At 36.3% G+C, this 20,845-nt stretch overlaps 2 protein-coding genes across 2 annotated transcripts in view; both read right to left on the bottom strand.

Moving 5' to 3' along the window:
• Nucleotides 1-18,940, bottom strand: part of LOC117168967 (glycerol kinase) — a 64,666-nt gene extending 45,726 nt beyond the window's left edge. Inside the window, exon 1 of the mRNA XM_033354975.1 lies at nucleotides 18,910-18,940. The gene's annotated coding sequence lies outside the window, so the exon portion shown is untranslated. The remainder of the gene's footprint in view (nucleotides 1-18,909) is intronic.
• Nucleotides 628-960, bottom strand: LOC117169725 (secreted RxLR effector protein 161-like). Its single transcript, XM_033356229.1, has one exon. The coding sequence runs from the start codon at nucleotides 958-960 to the stop codon at nucleotides 628-630; it is 333 nt and encodes a 110-aa protein (XP_033212120.1).
• Nucleotides 18,941-20,845: the final 1,905 nt, after the last annotated feature.

Genomic DNA, 20,845 nt, shown 5'->3' with positions numbered 1-20,845 from the left:
CTTTAAGGAAAATTTTCTGTAAAATCATTCTTAATGCGTTGTACAGGAATCCTAAACCATCTTATTGTTAATTCATTGCTAACACTACTTTTTACAACCTTATTGGTTTTTAGATGATTTAATTAGGGTTGTAATAAGTTTGGTCAAAAGATACGTCGTTATAAAATAAACGATGAGAACTAAGTAATGAATATCGTAGAGACAGAATATAATCGTCGATAGTGGTCAGGCTCATGTTGCTCATTTTAAATTTAAATCCAACACCCCCTTTCAACACGGGGCTAATCGTTTTAAATGGTCACATCAAGTTCTTCAAGACACTTTCGATGATTGGGTCCAAAAAGTGCTTTCATGAGAACGTCTGGAGCCATTTCTGACGTTGGAACATATTCAACGTCAATGTTTCCTCTCTCGAAGATTTCGCGAATATAATGATGGCGAATATCGATATGCTTAGTGCGAGCATGTTGCACCGGGTTTTTCATCAATTTCTGCGCTCCTTGATTATCGCAGAATATTTTAGTTGGCTTTGCATCTAAATGTATTAGACCGACCTCAGTTAAGAAACGTCTTAAATACACAGCTTTCTTTGCAGCCTATGATAGAGCCATGTATTCTGCTTCCGTGCTAGAGAGTAAGCTTGAATACATATCCTGTATAGGATCTCCGATCATCAAGTCCAGCTCCCCAATCTGCATCCACATAACCAAAAAGTTCATCACCTTTTCTTCTGAAGTTCAAACCACAGTTTCTGGTTCCTTTTAGATAGCGTAGGACTCGTTTTGCTGATAACCAGTAAGCTTTTCCCGGATTTTGATTAAATTGGCTCAGAGAACTTACTGCGTAAGCTATGTCAGGTCGTGTGGAGAATGCCAAGTACATAAGAAAGCCTATCAAAGATTGATATGGGACTCTGCTCATTTCTACTACCTCTACATCGGTCTTCGGTTTCTGCGACATGATAATCGAGTTTGTATCCAGATTCTGTTCGAATTCAATTCCAAGGCAGTAATGCAATTTTCCTAAATCTTAAATTTGAAATTTACGAGATAGATCTTGATAATAGATTTTATGCTTTCACGATGATTCATTTTGATAAAGAGAGATATTTCGGTTTTCACTCGTGTATAAAACTAAGAATTGTTTGCCGACGTTTCGTGAACATTGCAGTTCGCATCTTCAGGACTGACCTGAAACTGAGGTATCAGGTCATGATGTTCTTAGGTATACTTTCTAGGATGCCTGTGATTGGCCAGAGCGCCCCACCGTGGGGACTGGTCGAACTTGATTGGCCAATCACGTCTTTTTTAAAAAATCCGGGAGAACGGAAAGCCAAATCGGATTGGTATTATATCCATTGTCCCTATTGATCTTATTAGGGTGTTTTAAGATTTCAATTGCTTTTCTATGTTTTCTTGGAAATTTGTTGTGTTTTTTTGCAATGACTGTTGTTTCATCAAATAAACTGTTATGACCTGTTTCGATATGATGAAAAGCTAGTGCTGATTGCGTGAAATGTTTTAGTCTGACTTTACTTTCATGTTCCTTCATACGTTGGCTCACCGCTCTCCCGGTTTCTCCAATATAGACTTTGCCACAAGAACAAGGGATTTTATATACTCCTGGATCACTGAAGGGTGCCTTTTTATTTTTAGAGTTATTTAGTAGCTGCCCTATATTCGCAGGTGGTTTAAATATGGTTTGGATGATGTGTTTGTTGAGAATTCTTCCTATTTGTTCTGTGAAACCTTGGATGTAGGGTAGGGTGGTGGTCATTTTTCTCTCTCTTTCTTTCGTAGGTTGTGTTGACTTGCTTTTTTGAGTGTGTTTTCTTATTGCTTTATCAATTTGTTTGTTTGTGTAATCGTTCTGTATTAGAATTTGTTTAACGTTTTGTAATTCCTTTTGTAAGTTATCTTTGTCTGTTATGGAGACAGCTCTGTACACAAGCGAGTTGATGACGGATTGCTTTTGAGATGGGTGATGGTGGGAGAAGGCATGTAGGTATCTGTTTGTATGCGTGGATTTTCTGTAAACTTTATGTGTCCTAATGTGTTCTCAGATTTTCTGCAAACTAATACGTTCAATAAAGGCAATTTTCCGTTTTGTTCTATTTTCATGGTGAACTGGATATTAGGATGTAATTGATTGATAAAATCGAAAAACTTATTTAATTCATCTCGTCCATGTCGCCAGATGACAAATGTGTCATCAACGTAACGGAACCAGAATTCTGGTTTAAGTTTGGCTTGGTTGAAGATTTTAGTTTCTAGATGTTCCATAAAGACATTGGCTATTACAGGTGAAATTGGGGGTCCCATTGCTGCCCCTGAGGTTTGTTCGTAGAATTGGTTATTGAACGAGAAGTAAGTATTATTGAGAAATTGTTCTATCAAAGGTACAAGCTCGGAAGGGAAGTTTTTGAAAGATTTAATAATATCAATTATATCCGAGATTGGTACTTTCATTCTTTGTAGGTTCTCCAACTCATATCGCAGCTTTTCCGGGGAGTATTTCCGTCGCAACATAGAAACTCGAACGGTTGTGAATCGGGCTTTAGGTCATAATGTGAATCCGCCTGAAGGTTCAAGGCGTGCGTGAGTTTGCGCGGACAACCGGAACTGCTCAGGCTCTAGTCAATCGTCTTCGTTTTTTCGTCGGGTTCGAGTCATTCAAGAAAATCGTTTTTCTGCGATAAAATCACGGTGCGGCGGAGCTCCCTCGTGTTCGTTCTCGACTTCAACGAAGTCTTATCATCTGCCTAGTCACAAACCACGGCCTCGTCGCTAAATCGTTCTTACGCTCCACGATTAATATGAAATCTACAAAAATACCAACCGACGCGTCGAGATGTCTGTGTGCAATTTCAACGCGGCCGGTTCGTTCGTTTGTCGATTCATGCTTTGTAAATAGATCTTCATGTACAATTTCTTTTTGAATTCAATAAATTAGGGTTTTTATGCTAAAGCTTTCTCCCTGTTAAATCAGTTTTTATTTATTCAACGATGCTAACCAGTGAAATTTGAAATCAACGAAAGTAATTACGAGAAACAAATTTGCTAAGCCACCTAGGGCAAAGCAAATAGTGGTTCGAATATAACGTGGTGCCTCCTGTGAGGTTTGATTTTCCTGACTTCTGAGTGTTCCGAAGCAAAAGGATAACCTCAAATATCAACGAGGATCTTCTCAACACGTCGTCGCTCTCAAAAAAGGATCCCTCACCATCCAATGGCAGCTGCATCCTAAGGATTAATGCAAGATAAGTACTTGGTTTTTCTTTTTTCTCTTGAATTTATAAAAGTGTTTAGGGTTAATACCAGTGTTCGATTCTCCACGTTCATAATTCGAGTAGTGCGACGTTTCGCTGTTTCTAAAGGAAACTTAAGATATTTAAACTCGTTGCGACCACTCGAAACAACAAAATTTTAGTGGATAGTTCAATTGATTAACTTTAAAAATGGCACTTTCTGCGGAACAGAAGATACGCGTATCTTACATAATGCAAAGGGGGGTTATGTTGGAAAGAACTATCCCGACTTTAAAGAACTATTTTGACAGTTCAACTTGCAATCCGGTTAATGCAAAATTACGTTTAAATAGTACGACCAGTCTTTTGAAAATCTACTTCAAATATAACGATTAACTACAGTTGATCGCGTTACAACCTGATCACGCGCGCCTCGATGCGTTTTCTGATTTCGAAGCAAATTATTAGGACGTTGCTACCGCAGTCACCAATATACAAGCCGCGGCACCCCTTGCGAATTAACGTTGAATAGCAGTAATTTAACCTTTACTGAACGGCAGGATAAACCTAAACTACCGGAAATAAGGGTACCGGCCTTTGACGGACGTCACGATAAATGGGTTACGTGGAAACATAGCTTCGTGATTAGGTAAAACACACTCAATTAGCAAACGCGCTCACCGGATCAGCTTGGAATAAAATCAGTTCTTTTTCGCCAAGTTAAGAAAATTACGGGAAAGCTTGGCAATCGGTGTGCAAGGCATACGATCAGAAACGTATGATCGTAGTCGAACTTCTTGACGGTCTTTTGGATCTACCGGTATATTCAAAAGCAGATCCCGTTCGACTTTCTTTACTTGTGGTTAAAGCGCGTCAACATCTTAGTATGTTGGATGAAAAGCAGGTTGAATTTGGAGAGCAAGTCATAATCAGAATTTTATAACGGTGTTTGCCATAGAGAATTTTCGTTAGATGGCAAGATAAATTAGACGGAAACAAGCTTCCAAAATTGGATGAATTTTATAATTTTGTTCAAGCTACAGTATTTAAACTTCGATCACTGGAGAGGGTTGCCTCGACTGGCCTCAACAATGCTAGGAAACGGGTGGGCGAAAAACTCAATCAATTTTCTGGTAAATTCAAATGGGTCCAAGCACGTTCACTCGTAACTTCGGCTTCAAGTTCCTCAAGCTTCAATCGCATTAAATGCAATGAAGAGCATTATCTTTACAAATGCCCGAGCTTTAAGGAACTCAAGGTTCAAGAACGCTTGAATATAGTAAAGACACACAAAGTGTGTCGAAACTGTTTGAACGCCCACGCGCTTCCGTACAAGAATAGAAAATGTTGCAAGAGGTGTGATGGAGATCATCACACTTTGTTACATTTGGAAAAACCAAAAAAAAAATCCAATTCAGAACATTGTCAGGGTAGGGCAGAAACAAAGGCTTCCATCAACTCAAATGCGAAAGCATGACAAGCTCGTCACACTTACGCGTCGAAAGCGTTTCCGTCGGATTCTCAATTAATGACCACAGCGGTTTTAAAAGTAGAAAACAACGAAGGAAATAGTTTCATGGCTCGGGCACTATTATATTTTTGTTCGACGGTTCATTTGATTACTGAGAATTTTGCGAATTCCTTAAAATTATCAAAACAAACTTGTTCAATTTATTTTGGAGCGCTTAATGGTTTGTGCACTGTTTCTAACAATTACATTAAAGTAGCATTGTGTTCAAATTAGAACAATTTTAAACGACAATTACATTCCTTAATAGTACCAAAAATAGCTGATCTCGGGCCTAAAGAAACTTTTTCTCTGGGATTTATTTGACATTCCTAGAAACTTGCAACTTGCATATCCACAATTCCACGTGCCTAAGCCAGTCGATTTATTGAAAGCAGCAGGTACAACTTTATCGGTATTATCTGTCGGTCAGATCAAGCTTTAACACCAGGAATCTCAAATCATTTTCCAAAAAAATACTTTAGGTTGGATTGTGGCAGGAGGGTCTGACGTTCTCGTAGCATCTGCAAGGGCTTCATGCAATGTGGTAAAATTAGACAAACTTATTGAACGCTTTTGGACAACAGAAGATTTTGATCATGAACCTTTGAAATCTCGTGATATTTCTTGCGAACAACATTACAAAGATCACAATCAGCGTGATGCGACGGGCAGATACACCGTGCGGCTTCCTTTCCGTGATAGTACATTCAAATTAGGTGAATCTAGAACTCAAGCATCAAAACGGTTATACGCACTGGAAATGAAGTTCGAGTCTAATTCACGGATGAAATCCGAATATTACCGGGTAATGGAAGAATATATTTCGTTAAATCACATGACTCTGTGACAATAATACCAGTGAGGAATGTTAGCTGCCGCATCACGCTGTCATTAAAATATCTAGTGAAACTATTAAGGACAAGGTGGTATTCGACGCATCAGCTAAAACTTCGACAGGTGTTTCACTTAATGAGGTTCTGTTGGAAGGTCCCATGATTCAGAATACCATTTTTGAACAAACACTTCGATTTCGGACACATACTTATGTCATTACCGCTGACATTGAAAAGATGTACAGGCAGGTCCTAGTTCATCCAGACGATAGGAAATTTCAGAAAATGTTGTGGTACCATCAGGGTAAGATAATAACTTTTCAACTGAATACGGTAACTTTTGGAACTGCCTGTGCACCTTTTCTCGCGATTCGCACATTACATCAGCTTGCTCGCGATGAAGGAAAGGAGTTCCCACACGCTAGTAAAATTCATTTACGCGATTTTTACGTCGATGATCTAGTGTTTGGCGCGAACTCAATTCAAGAAATTTTTAATTTTCTCGAGGAAATGATCGATTTACTGACCCGTAGGGGCTTCTGTATAAGACAATGGGCATCTAATCATACTTCCGTTTTACACGAAATTGAAAGGAAAATTTTCAACTTAGATTGCCTGATCAAAGAAAATCCTATTCAGAAAACTCTTGGAATCATTTGGGATTCTCAACGCGATGTTCAAACTTACGCGGTACGAGTGATCGATTCTAAAAGCACGTCCACCAAAAGAAGGCTTTTTTCGGAAATTTAAAAAATCTTCGATCTCTGGGCCTTTTGGGATCCGTAAGTTTTTGCGTTAAGATTCTAATACAGGATTGTTGGAAATCTAAGATCACTTGGGACGAATGGCTACCTCAAGACATCCAGACCAAATGGAAATCGTGGAATGACCAACTCCCTTGTCTGCAGAATTTTTCGATGCCTAGAAATTTATTGTGTGTGAGTCCAGTCGAGGTCGAGATCTATGGATTTTGTGATGCAAGTTTTCAGGATTATGGGGCATGCTTTTTGTCAGATTCCACCATCGTACTTTATTGAATAAAAAAGGTTCCGCATTTGTTAAAGACGTTTAAGGCTAATTGGGTCGCATAAATTCAGACACTAGTTGATCGAGTTCAGTGGGGACATGTCCGTTCTGAGAATAATCCTGCCGACGCTCTCTCTAGAAGACAACTATCATCAGATTTCATCAAAAATTCGTTTTTGATTGCAGGTCCTAGTTGGCTAATTTATCCTGAAAAAGAATGGCCTAGGTTGGTTGAATTACCATCGATTGAAGAACCAGGTTTAAAGGGGGGTATTTGTTTGCTAAGTACAGGGACGTGCGACTACATCTATTTTCACGTTTCATCATTTCAACGACTCATAAGGCTTGTCGCTTGTCTTCTACGTTGGAAGAACCTAAAATGTGAAAGAAATCGTCCATTGTCATGTCAAGAGATTATTGATGCTGATATGTATGCTGATATTCAAACAACTTTATATACTCTTCGCGAAAGGTTCTGGATTCTAAACAGAAAAAATCAGGTTAGGAAAATTGTCCAGCATTGTGTAGAATGTATTCGACAAAGTCCTAAAATGATGCAGGCTCAAATAAGTGTTTTACCTGAATTCAGGATGACAGAAGCTTTAGCTTTCAGTCGTACAGAGGTAGATTTTGTCGGTCCTATTCTCATTAAAGAAAATAAATATCGCAATAGAAGTTTTCTCGAAACGTATGGGTGTGTTTTCATTTGCATGGTGTCCAAAGCGGTCCATATCGAACTTGCGACCGATCTCTCAACAGAAGGCTTTTTGGCAGCTTTGCGTAGGTTCATTGGACGAAGGGGAGTACCAGAACACATCTATTCGGACAATGGTACCAATTTCGTGTGGGCCAATAAAGAACATCGCGAGGTTTACGATTTATTTGAAACTGAAGAGTTTAAACAAGAGATAGGATCCTTTGCTTTATCTAAATGAATAGAGTGGCATTTCAATCCACCTCTATCTTCCTATTTTGGCGGTCTTTGGGAAGCAGATGTAAAGAGCTTTAAATATTATTTAAAACGCATATTAAAAGATCAAAAACTCACTTATGAGCAAATGAACACTCTTAATCGAAATTGAAGCCATTTTAAATTCTCGACCTTTATACGCTCTTTCAGCTGATCCCAATGACCCGTTAGCTATTACTTCAGCTCATCTATTGGTAGGTCGATCATTTAATTTCTTGCCAGAGAAAAATCTCATTTCCGTTCCAGATAACAGACTATCAACGTATAACCTCATCAACAAAGCTCGACAGGATTTTTGGGAAAGGTGGTACAAGAAGTACCTCAATGAATTACAAATCCGCCAAAAATGGCAAAAATCCGCCTCTGAACTGAAAGTTGGGTCCGTGGTTATCCTGATGGAAAATAATTTGGGATGTACGAGATGGCAACTGGGTATGATCCTCGAGGTGTTCCTTAGGAGCGACGGCCAGCGGCGTTTACAAATGCAATATAACTCGACTATGTTTATTGCCAACTGCCTTATTTCTATTGACATCGGTCAACTAAATTAGTTAGTATAGATTTAAGCTCGTTCTTTTTAATTTGAAAGTATTTTAATATGACATCATTAAATTTGTTCTAATCATTTTTTTGATGATAATAATTATTCTAATCAACGAAGCAGTCCTCCAAAGGAAACTGTCTTCATCGTCCTGGTTGTTAGCGAACAACTTTCAAACAAACCAAAGAGCTCTACCAATCGACGTTGTATCTCTCAAATTTTATTTTTCTTATCGTTCAAATGTCTGATCTTAGGTTAAGGCTAAATGTAAATTGACGTTTTCGTGTTAACTATCTTCACATCTAACTCTGCTCCATTCGTTGTAGGTTCTCCAACTCATATCGCAGCTTTTCCGGGGAGTGTTTCTGTCGCAACATAGAAACTCGAACGATTGTGAATCGGGCTTTAGGTTAATATGTGAATCCGCCTGAAGGTTCAAGGCGTGCGTGAGTTTGCGCGGGCAACCGGTACTGCTCAGGCTCTAGTCTATAGTCTTCGTTTTTCCGTTGGGTTCGGGTCGTTCAAGAAAATCGTTTTTATACGAGAAAATCACGGTGCGGCGGAGCTCCTTCGCGTCCGTTCTCGATTTCAACGAAGTCTTATCATCTGCCTAGTCACAAACCACGGCCTCGTCACCAAATCGTTCTTACGCTCATCGAGCAATAAGAAATCTACAAAAATACCAACCGACGCCTCGAGATGTGTACGTGTGATTTCAACGCGCCCGGTTCGTTCGTTTGTCGATTCATGCTTTGTAAATAGATCTTCATGTACAATTTCTTTTCAAATCCAATAAATTAGGGTTTTTTATGCTAAAGCTTTTTCCCTATTAAAATTAGTTTTCATTTATTTATCAACCCTAACCAGTGAAATTTTATATCAACGAGTGTAATTATGAGAAACAAATTTGCTAAGCCACCTAGGGCAAGGCAAATAGTGATTCAAATATAACACCATCAGCATTGTATTTCATCCTGAGAACCCATTTGCAACCAATCACCTTTCTATTTTTCGGGCATTTGGTCAAAATACAAGCACCAATCTGGGAAAACGCATCAAATTCTGCTTTCATAGCTTTACGACATTCGTCTGCATGAGGACCATCAAGCGCTTCTAAACACCTTGAGAATCTTGAGAACCTTGAGAATCTTCATCTTCACTATTTTGACTTGTATTTGGCGTGATACTTCTTTCATTTTGAATGTTTATATAATCCAGATCAGTATTACTGTTGTTCTCTTAATTTTTGAAAAATGTATCAAAAGAGATGTAGTCATTTCTTTTGTCTATTAAAGAGCGATCGATTTCTGGTTGAAGTTGACTTTGGTTGAAGGATTCAAGAAATTTGACGCCTCGACTAGTCACTATTTTTCTAGCTTCAGTATTCTATAGCCGATATACCTTGGCTTCAGTTGAATATCCTACAAAGATGAACGGCTTGGATCTACATTCGAACTTCCCCTTGCTTGGCTTTTTGTCCAAAGCATACGCCTTACATCCAAACGATCGCAGATAGTGAATAGATGGCTTTGCACCCAACCAAAAATCGTATGGAGTTTGACCTTTTAATTTTTTTGTTGGACACCTGATGCGGATATAGGCAGCTATAGAAATTCCTTCGGTCCCAAAATTTTCAGGTAGACCGACCTGCAGCAAGAGACATCTCGACATTTCTAGGAGAGTTCGGTTCATCTTCTCAGCTTTTCGATTTTGTTTAGGGGTATAAGCAACAGTGTGTTCTCGCCTTATACCATTTCGTTCAAGATCCTTAGTAAACTCTTGTCCAAAATACTCGAGACCATTATCTGTCGTAAAGTTTTTATTCTATTTTCAGTTTTATTATATTACAAAATACAAATCACCACCGAGAGATCTGCTTCTCATTGGTCCACACACGTCTGAGTGTATTAATCACAACAACTTTTCATTTTTTGAGTCTGAAAACTTTGGAAAAGGTGTTGCAGTTTGTTTACCCATGATACAAATTTCACAGGTGGGTAGTTTGTCTTCTGACTTAAATGATAGTCCTTTCACCATATTTTGATAATAGAGTTTTTTTAAATCAATTCCATTAAGCTGTCCATACCTCATATGCCATTTCTCCAATTCGCTTAAGTACTTGTCCGAACTCACAGCTGTGGAATTATCTTCTTTCTTTTGTGTTGATTTAGCATCCCCGACTACCATCGATTGGTTCCACTTATCTGATCGACTAGACTTGGTATTTGCCTTGCACTCAGAAAATCCTTCTAGCCTTGACTCTATGAAGTATAGATCACCCTTTCTGTTACCTTTGAAGATAACTTTATTCTTGCTGTTGTTAATCTTTGCAGAGTCTTCGGTAAATATGACTGAACGTCCTCCTCTGGTAGCTTTTGAGACAGAAAATAGATTAGTTTTCAATTCTGGTACAAACAAAACATTTTCTAATCTAACTTTTCTTTTCTCTGAGGAATCCAAGACGCAAATATGAATTGTACCTTTCCCTTGAATATCAGTTGTTTTGTCAACAGCTAGTCTTACCTTTTACGATTCAACTTGGTTTAATTCTGAAAAGTAGCTTTTATCATGGCACATGTGAGAAGTCGCGCCACTATCAATACACCAAGATTTACCTGACGTGGACTCAGCACTGAATGCACGGCGAAATATGCTTTTTCCACGACGACATTAATTTCAAAATCTACAAAAGTAGTGAGAAAAGCTTCTTCTGCATTTGAAGCACTTTGTTTTTGTCATTGGCTGTTTTTTTGCACTCTGAAGCTTTATGTCCAGGCCTTTGCAGTAGTTGCACTTAAATGCCTTTTTCTGGAATTTAAAATCATTTCCATTAAACGTAGAGGTGTTATTGCCATTATTTTCTTTTCTAGAACTGAACTCTTCTAGTAATTTTATTTTTAAAGCTTCAGGTGTCGGGAGATCATCGCGGGCTTCAATGGCATATCTAAAGTTATCGAAAATGTTTGGCACACTATAAAGTAGTAAGATAGTCAATATATTATCGTCAACAGAAATGTCCATTCCTACTAATTTGTCAACTGTGCTGAAAAATTTACTCAGGTAGACCGAAATATTTTCGTCTTCGCCCATTTTTGAAAAAAGTAATTGTTTGAGCAAAGTTACCTTTCGTGCAGGACCTTTGGACTGATATATACACTTGCGGGAAAAATGCAGAAGGCGGTTGTCCTTGGGTCGCTCTGTGTTCTTAGGGTGCACGAGGCTTTTGCTGGATCGTCGTATTGATTCCTTTACAGACTGTAACCACCTATCTCACGGTTGTGAGACGTGGTTGTGGCTGAAATTTTACCGCGATTTCGCTGGAAGCGGGTGCAATTTTTCAGATTAGCACCCGCTCCCGGCGAAATCCTGCGGTTGTCCTTATGACATATTTTTAATTATATATATAACATCATCAAGAAACAATCAAAGTAGATTCAGCTACTATACGTCATACTTGCACAAGAGAAACTTCTTAATGCAACGTGCATGCAAGGATTCAAAAAACGAATTAGCGAATTTAGAACATCGCTGAAAGAATTTAGAGAGTCTATTAATTCTAACTCTATTAAACGGACCATAGAATGATATTTTCGATTCTATTGTGGTTATCTAAATAAGGTTGAGTTATGCCACATTTTCGGCACCTAATTAGAAAAATTATTTGAATTCTTAAATTGGCTAATCTGGATAATAGGCGCCTGAATTTCTGTAGTAAAGATAGTATTTCAAACCCCCTGTAAAATCTGACTCACTGGTAAAAGCCTCTATTTTGTTACGCAGGAAATCCGTTTTGATAAAAGTGCAACATTTCTTCAGTTTTCACCTTTATTATGTAGTATTTGAATCCCACGGGCGGTTTCAAATACTATTTTTGCTACGGAAATTCCCGTGTTTATTATCCAGATTAGCCAATTTAAGAAATAAAAGAATTTTTCTAATTAGAAGCCGAAAATGTGGCATAATTCTACCTCATTTAGATAACCACAATAGATGGGAAACGCTTAAATTCTATGATCTGTTTGATAGTTCGAATTAATAGACTATCTATATTTCTTAAAATGAAAATTTTAAATATAGAGATTAGGGATATTCACTGAGAAATTATTTGCTTGTATTCCATTTCTCGATATATTTTTTATCTATATATAACTATATTTATTAACATCGTATTTAAGTTTTTTTAAACAAAAATGTGTTTTTACAATCAACTATTATTTTTACAGACTTCGAAAGGACCATATGAGATCCGAAACGCTGCCGATTATAACATTTTTTATATTTAATTCGTTGTTGATTTTTTGGACCTTTGAATATCGGAACCTTCTTACGACATTAACCAAAAGTAAATACTTAAAAAACGATGCTCTTTTACCAAGACAGATTTCCTCCGCAACAAAATGGAAGTTTTTATCCGTGGATCAGATTCCACCAGGGGTTTAAAATACTATTTTTACTAAAGAAATTCTCGCGTTTATTATCCAGATTAGCCAATTTAAAAAATCAAAGAATTTTTCTAATTAAATGCTGAAAATGTGGCACAATTTCACCTCATTTAGATAATCACAATAGATTTGATCAACTTAGATTCTATGATCCGTTTAATAGAGTTAGAATTAATAGACTATACATTTTCTTAAATAAAAATGTTAAATATAGTATATAAAATATAATATATAAATATTTATTAACTTTTTATTTAAGTTTTTTAAACAAAAATGTGTTTTATACAATAAATTATTATTTTTGACAGGCTTGAAAAGGAAACATATGAGGTCTGAATAGTTGCCGATTATATATTTGTATATTTAATTCATTGTTGCTTTATTTGAACCTTTTAATGCCGGATACTTTTTACAACGTTCATTATCGAAGTTAGAAAGTTTCTTAACTGATGGTAAAAAGGGAATAATACACCTCGACATAATCGCTGCAATTACTTTGTCCAATACATTACGCGATCAAAAACACGTGACAAATTTTCCTGTAACTTGTGAAAAAGCAATATTTTTCTACGTTAATCAATGTTAGTGAGATAGCAATAACATTTAAAAATCAAAGAGCGTTGATTATTCTCAAGATTACTTTACTGGAACAAAAATTGCACAACCTAATTAGGGCCATACTAAAACTTTAGATAGAATGGATTTATAATTACCTCATTATACCAAATCAGAGACCAGATGATGAATTGATTATATTAGATCAAACTCAAACCATCTTTATACACAGTTCCGAAACTGAGCTGTTAGATATGAAAAACTTAGGAAAAATGATTATATTAAAGAGAACCCATCCTGATTATTTAACAAAAACTCAAGACAGCTGTTTAATTGAAATTATGACAGAAATAAAGACAGAAAGTTGCTAAACGAAGTAATGAAATTAATAAGCACTCTATGAATACAGTTAAGGAGTAATCAAGATTGGTTAACTACAACACCTGCGAAAGAAATTTTACACATATTTTGCAGTAATAATTATGTTCGTAATTTACGTATTAAGGGTTCTTTTATATCACATGTGAATAGCGAATGTACTGCGACGGCGAATTTAGTAATACTGACAGCACCGAGCACTAATATAGATAGTTATATAGAATTGAATGAAATCGACAGTGCGAAAATACAAGTAGATTTAAATCATACTTTAAATGAACTAGGAAAGAAAGAGATTCCGTTAGAAGTAATCATCGAAACAATAAAAAGTCCTGAAAATTTTAATACTCCACAAACCACTAATGCAGATTTAAATGAGAGAATTTGGTTAATAGCTTAACGGAAAAGAACTTTAACGTAGACGGAAAAGGCTTATTTTTGGTTACATATTGCAGGATACACTGCATTGAGTATAACTGGGATTTTGATAGCTTGTACGTTGGGAATCATAAGAACGTTAATTAATACTTTTAAAATGTAAATTGGAAACTGCTCTTATACACATTGTAGCTTCGGCAATAATGAACGAAAGCGCAGGAGAACCTTTGAAACTTAAGAAAATCCCTTAAAGTTCCATCTTAGGAGGTAGATGTGGAGCATTGAGTTTTTTGCATAATTAGGTATATAATGTAAGTCACCTTTCAACCGATTAACGCCTTTATGATGCTCTTTTACTTGCATATTTCGATTTCTAAAAATAAGATAAACTTAAATTCAGTTATTTACGACACTTGATTTTTCTAGCAATAAGACCAGTCTTCAGAATCGAACCTACGCGCCCCGACAGGAAGTCTTAAGTGCCTATTTTATTGCAGGCTTGCAGAGGTCCCCTTTCATACGCACTGTGATTTGCTATCTCCTTTCTCCCGCAAGAAATGTGCCAGTGAGTGCCGTGTTGAAGGAGAACTAAAAACTGAGGTTATGTTCCTGTAAATATTGTCAATTGAGTAGGTGAAAACATAGTTATTCCTTTTGTACTTTTGTTTCAATAGGATGATTGACACTTTGGAACACAACACTCAATTTTTTCTCACTAGATTTTTATTTTTCAAAATTCCAACGGTGAAGCTTACTTGACTTTGCAAAAAATTGATATAACCTCAATTTCTGCCATTCTTGTGGTTGTCAAGCACTGGCACTCACTCGCACACTTCTCGCGGGAGAAAAGGAGATAGCAAATCACAGTGCGCATGTCCCATTCCTTGTGAGCATTGGGAAGTATGACAAAAAATGTACAGTTACCGAAGTCAGAACGTATATACGGAGATCGGTCTCCTTATTATTACTCCGTGCTTATACTATACGATACTCATGTCTCATTCCTGAGATTTGGCCATAGGTGTGATTTACTGCGATTTTACTCAGAGCGGGTGTAATTTTCATGGATGGATGGCAGTTGCTACCAGTGAGAAACTTCGGTGGTCACTTAAAATATTTTTTAATTATATAATATGTGACCGTCCGCGAAGAAAGAGACCTAATGCGGAAAAAATGCATTTTTATTTTCCTACGCCAATCGGTAGTTTCTAAGTTACTCTTTCATTTGCAATAATCAGAATTCTTCAAGTAAACTAATTTCTTTGTTATTAAGCTACAAACATAGGCTTAATAAGCGTACACGGAGACGAAACAAGAGAAAACGAGCCCTACGAAAACCAGCCACACCACTCACCACTACTGAGTATAGCCGAAGCGGCCCGATGCGAGCGGAGCTGGTGTGTGTCTGTGTGTGAACAGTCGGGGAGTCAAGAGAGGGTCAATTATCCAAAGCAAGAAGTGACAAATTTTCTGCAACTACAATCTTCGGACAGCCGTCTCTATTGCAAACTCGAGGCCTTACATCGTTCTCAAAGACTTCGAGAAACGAATTATATTCGTGATAAAACTCTCGACTCTGACCGACTACAACATCACTGCAAAGTAGAAGGATAAGGAGGAGCGGTGCCAGGACCTCAAAAGGGAGCTGCAACGACTGTACCCAAAATACTCGGTTAAAATAATTGTCCTTGGATCGGCGCTCTCGAAGGTCCGCAGCTGTTACTCTTTCGTAACCTTAAAACCATATCAGCGTGAAAAATTATGCCAAGGCACTTGCGAGATGGATGCAGAAAGCTTTCATCCCTAGATCGCTTCGTGTCCTCAAGGCACACGAGGGTTTTTCGCTGGCCTGTCTTTGTGATTTCATCGTGACCTATGACCACCCATCTGACGGTCGTGAGACGTGGCCATAAGTGTGATGTACCGCGGTTCTACTGGGATCGAGTGTCATTTTTAGATGGCTGTTTATCTCAGTGGGACCGTGGTTGTTAAACCTTTTTTTCTAAATTATAAATACACTTTAAAAATTTTATTTTATTTTACCGCAAAAATTATAGGACATAAGGATACTAATGAAATGCATCCAAAAAATTTGTTGGATGCATGTAATTTTTCATCCGTCTTATGAAATTCCAGTGCTGCTGTAAAAGGCAATTAGAAAGGTTGCGCATGCGTAATAATAAGCCTGGGTATGTTGAATCGCTTAATGTAATTAAACATTTAAATTAAACCGCACTAGAGGAAAAATGAGATACAGTCGACGCTTTTTACCTTGAAAGGGATAAGACCGTAGGGGAGTAATTTTCCTGAAAATGATGTTCCCCCACTCTCGACTCTGATCTTGATGCGTGGTGCTTAGTGGGAATTGTTTCGCTCGCTACGTACGTTGCCGCGCGCGGATCAGTGTTTACAAACGGTAAAAGTTCGATTTTCAGAATACGTATTGTGGAAGTAATAATCTCACATTTGGTTCCAAAAAATGGTGAGCATATCATTCTCTCGCGGAATAAACTGAAAAATTGGTTAGTATTAACAAATTATTGCTAAACCTTTGATTAAACTTGCCATGCTTAGATTATCTCATGTGACAAGAAAATTATCATCAGACATAAATATATGATTTCGAAATCCTTTTATAAGCCTCATTAACAAAGCATATAATGACTTTTTGCACTTTAAAATTGCATTAAAAGACCTAAAACATTGACGGCAACGTACATAGCGAGCGGAACTATTCTCGGATGCCGAGCCATCGCGGTCGTGGTGGGAGAAGAGCTCGACCGAGAGTTAGGGGAAACAGCAAAGTAAATAGCGGCAAGGTAAGTAGTGTCGACTGTATATAAATCAAACAAAAACGTATTTTGAAGGTGTAGTGACTAATACAAATAGTACATCAATGTGCAGACCTTACGATATTAATAAATATGACTATTACAACACAAAATATTTTAGAAATCAAATCCAGTTTTTGAGTCATAAATATTGATCTTTTTTATACCTTTCCCTGTGCACATTTACATTATAAAGTAAGGGAGGTGAAGTTACCGTCACTTTAATTAACAATATGATCATTTTCTACAAATGACTTTTTAAAGTATTACTTTCTTCTAAGGTACTAGTGAAAAGTTAAATTTCAACTAACTAGATACCACGTAGATTTGTCAGTACAGAGTGTTCAAGGAGTATTTTCTACCGCGGTAACTTCACCTTGCCAAAAAATCAATTCTTTTATTGAAACATGTTCCAAATAAAATATTGGTTCACCGAAATTAGATGCACGGGAAAAAAATGGAATCTCAGGCCAGTTTCTTTAAAATTTGGTGCGTGTAGCACAATAAATTTCAGTGAGCCCAGATAATTCGCATGTTATTGTTAATAATCAGTGACCGTCCCTGATTAATTGATAATTCAATTCAATGTTTTGAATTCTCCGAATTCTTCTGAAAACATGGAATGTTTCTAATTATTTCCAAATTTAGAAACTTTGGTCGATGGATGAACTGCTACTGAATTAAGACGCAATCTTTTTTAATTCTACGCAATTCTGGAGCAGTCGCAGATTTAAAGAAACGAGTGTATCCTAGATCAGTAGTATTTCACCGTTGACCAAAATTAATGCACTTGTAAATAGGTGAAAAGAATTCCATGTTTTAAAAAGAATTTAAAAAATTAGAAATAAATCAAGATCTAACCTTAATTATTTAAGAAAATTCAAACATATTTAAAAGAATTCAAAACATCACAAAGGAATTCTTAGAAATCGAGATAATACTGTAGAATTAAAAAAACTTTACGGAATTCAAATTAATTCAATGTGTATTCTGAATATTTCAAAAAAATTAAAAACCTTTAAAAGAAATCAAATTATTTCAAGTAAATTCCAAGACTTATACAGAATTCTGCAGAAATAAAAAGTGTGCATCCTAATCCAGTAAAAGTTCACTTGCCGTCCAAAGTGGCTGAATTTAGAATTAGATGAAAAGAATTTTAAAAATTCAAAATAAATCAAGTTATATCCTAAATATTTCAAGAGAAAAATTTGAATGGAAATAAAAAAAAATATAATGGAATTCTAAGACTTCTACAGAATTCTGCAGAATTAAGGGGGTAAAACACTAAGAAAATTTCAAAAAAACGGACATTTTTTTCTTAAAAGGTGTTTTAGGGTCTTAAAAATAATATACCAAAAGATGGAGCGCGGAAAAAACGCCTAAATGACCAAATTTTCAATTCTGCTGCAAAACCTCTCAGGTATGCCCCGGTGATTTTCGAGTACTTCAAACTTTCAACGCGTTTTTCTCGAAACCACTTTTTTTTAACTGGTAGGAAATATACCTCGAACAAATCCTCACCGATCGATCTGAAATTTTTAAAATACATTCAAAATTGTTTTTTCCAGCGACGTACGTAGGATTTTTTATATTCTATAGTTTTTTATAAAGAATTTTGTAACAATGTTTTTCATGAAATTTTAAACTTTTTTTGAAGTGCAGCGTGTTGCGAAAAATCCATATATCGAAAAAAATACTACGTACGTCTTTTGCTGTTGTTTTATAGAATCGTAAAAAACTTTCGTTTTTTTCCAGGTCAAAAATTGCGGGAGTTAGGTTTCCGGCCGTGGACACGTTTAAAAAAAGCGCCGACGGAGAAATGCCGCGCAGCCGCTATTTCGTCATAAACGAATTTGAAAAAAAATATTCTTTTAACTTTATTGTCAGTATTATAAATCTCATTTTACAAAATTTCGATTAATCTCTTTATTGAGCCAAAAAAATTCCCGAAACATGTTTATTTTTTGTGCTCTACCCCTTTAAAGAACGAGTACAGCTTACTCGTAATTCAGTAGTAGTTCGCCGCTGACCAAAGTTGATGCATTTGGAAATAGTTGAAAAGAATTTTATGCTTTCAGAAGAATTTCGATAATTCAAAACATTTGATTAAATTCCACCTTAATCAGGGAGAGCCACGGATTATTTACAATAATGTACGAATTATCTAGGCACACTGAAATTATTTGAGCTACACTCACCAAATTTTGAGGAATCTAGCGCACAATTCCATTACTTCCATGCACCGAATATCAGTGAGCCAATGATTTATCTGGAACATGTTCAAATAAGGAATTGATTTTTTGCAGTTACTTTACGGTTACGGCGATGTGAGATACTGCTTTTCAGGATCGCATGTGCACTTGCAACTAATTCTATGCCTACATACAATGTCAATGTTATTTTTTAGTACCCAAAATACGCAACGGACCAAAAATGTACTTTTTAAAAACTTTTTCATTTGATTTTTTTCTATTCGCTATTACAAGGAATAAGAATACTTGTAGATAGTAAGATAACTTTGTGAAGTTTTCCTTTCTGGTGTTAGTAAAATCTCAAACTTTACAGGCGAATAGTACGCTACACAGCTATCTTTCAGAATACGAGTTTCTAGATTAACAACCAAGTGCGCTGAAAATGATTCGAAATATCTATGATTGCATCTATCTAACGTGAACTGAGTGTAAAGAAAAATAACCAACAAGACACCAATGTAGTTTTCTTCTACATAAAGAGGTTCAAAACTTCTTTTCTGTTCCGAACCACACGAATTTGTCTTCTTTTCGTGAGCGTTTATAATCAGAGTGGCCACAACATTAAATCTTCCAATGTCCTTGACATTTCCCTAACATTTAGACGAATTTCCCTGTTAGCAAGTATTACAAAATTGAATAAGGTTTCAATAATAAGCAAAGCAAAATAGTGAAACAAGCCAGAAAAATGCGCTTTACATGGGAGTATGTTCATATTCATATTTATTGGAATCCCAGCAGTTTTTACACCAATTGCAGTGTTTCTTTTAGCTTTGATATGTCCTTAAAGTATGTTATTGTCTACATATCACTCTTAAAATCCATAGTCAGATTACAGTATTTACTCTCCCTTTACTTTCTACTTAGTATAAATTTTATTGCGGTTGCGTTGAAATTACTCGTTGTAGAGTTAAACAAATCAAATGATTCCGTGAGTCTTGCACAGATCACTTATCAACCTACACATATCACGTGCTAGATAGTTGGAAGCATTATTTGCCTTATCAATTTTAATATAGGAATGTTCTTAACATCATGTATCAACCTAAGGCACTCGAAAATAAATTCTATTGAGTAGAAATGGATAGTTAATTTTGCCTTTTAATATTTTGAATAGAATTTTTATCTAGCGAAATGATCTTCCAGCTTCCAACAACATTATATTAAAACTTTATGAAGTGTTAGGTATGAGCTACCATTTTCAGGATAAATACTCTCCTTCTTATACACCAAATATCTCAAAAATCTCTTTTTTATCTTTTTAAGTGTATCACCATGTGATACAAATATTAAGGTTTCCCTTTTCTTAAAACTCTTACACGTCATGTACAAATATCCAAGCATTTTGCTGACTTGACTACTCATTCTTTCAATATGATCCTTAAATCTTAATTACCAGTTAAAATTTATTCCTAGATCGCACGTGGACCGCCGTCTTTGTGGGTCATCCGTGACTCAAGCGATTTTTAGAGATCCAATTTTATAGGGAAAACAGAATTTTGTAAATCAGAAAAAAAATTTGAATATTTAAATACAGCTGCATTGTAAAATAGAGGATCTGAATAATAACTTAGAAGTTTCAAATGATTTTTTTATCGCAAAACTGTATTCCTGGAGGAGGGGTGAACACAGGTGAACTACTTGGACAAGGGCGGCCGAGGGTTAATTACACGTTATTGATTTCGTAATTAAAGTTTATTGGATTCACAGTTCTAGAATATATAACCACTGAACTTTTATATACCATTTTATACACCATTAATAAAAATTTTCCAGATAATTCTGTGGTTGCACACAATCACCTACTTGTTTTATTCTCTAAAGCATCTTTTTATCGTCCGCATATAATATCATTTTTTATGAGATCTTATCGGTTATATCGTTA

The sequence above is a fragment of the Belonocnema kinseyi genome, chromosome 3, assembly GCF_010883055.1.
Source record: "Belonocnema kinseyi isolate 2016_QV_RU_SX_M_011 chromosome 3, B_treatae_v1, whole genome shotgun sequence".
NCBI classification, from domain to species: Eukaryota; Metazoa; Arthropoda; class Insecta; order Hymenoptera; family Cynipidae; genus Belonocnema; species Belonocnema kinseyi.
Note: the sequence above shows the minus strand (reverse complement) of the source record. Positions and strands in the feature narration are given on the sequence as shown.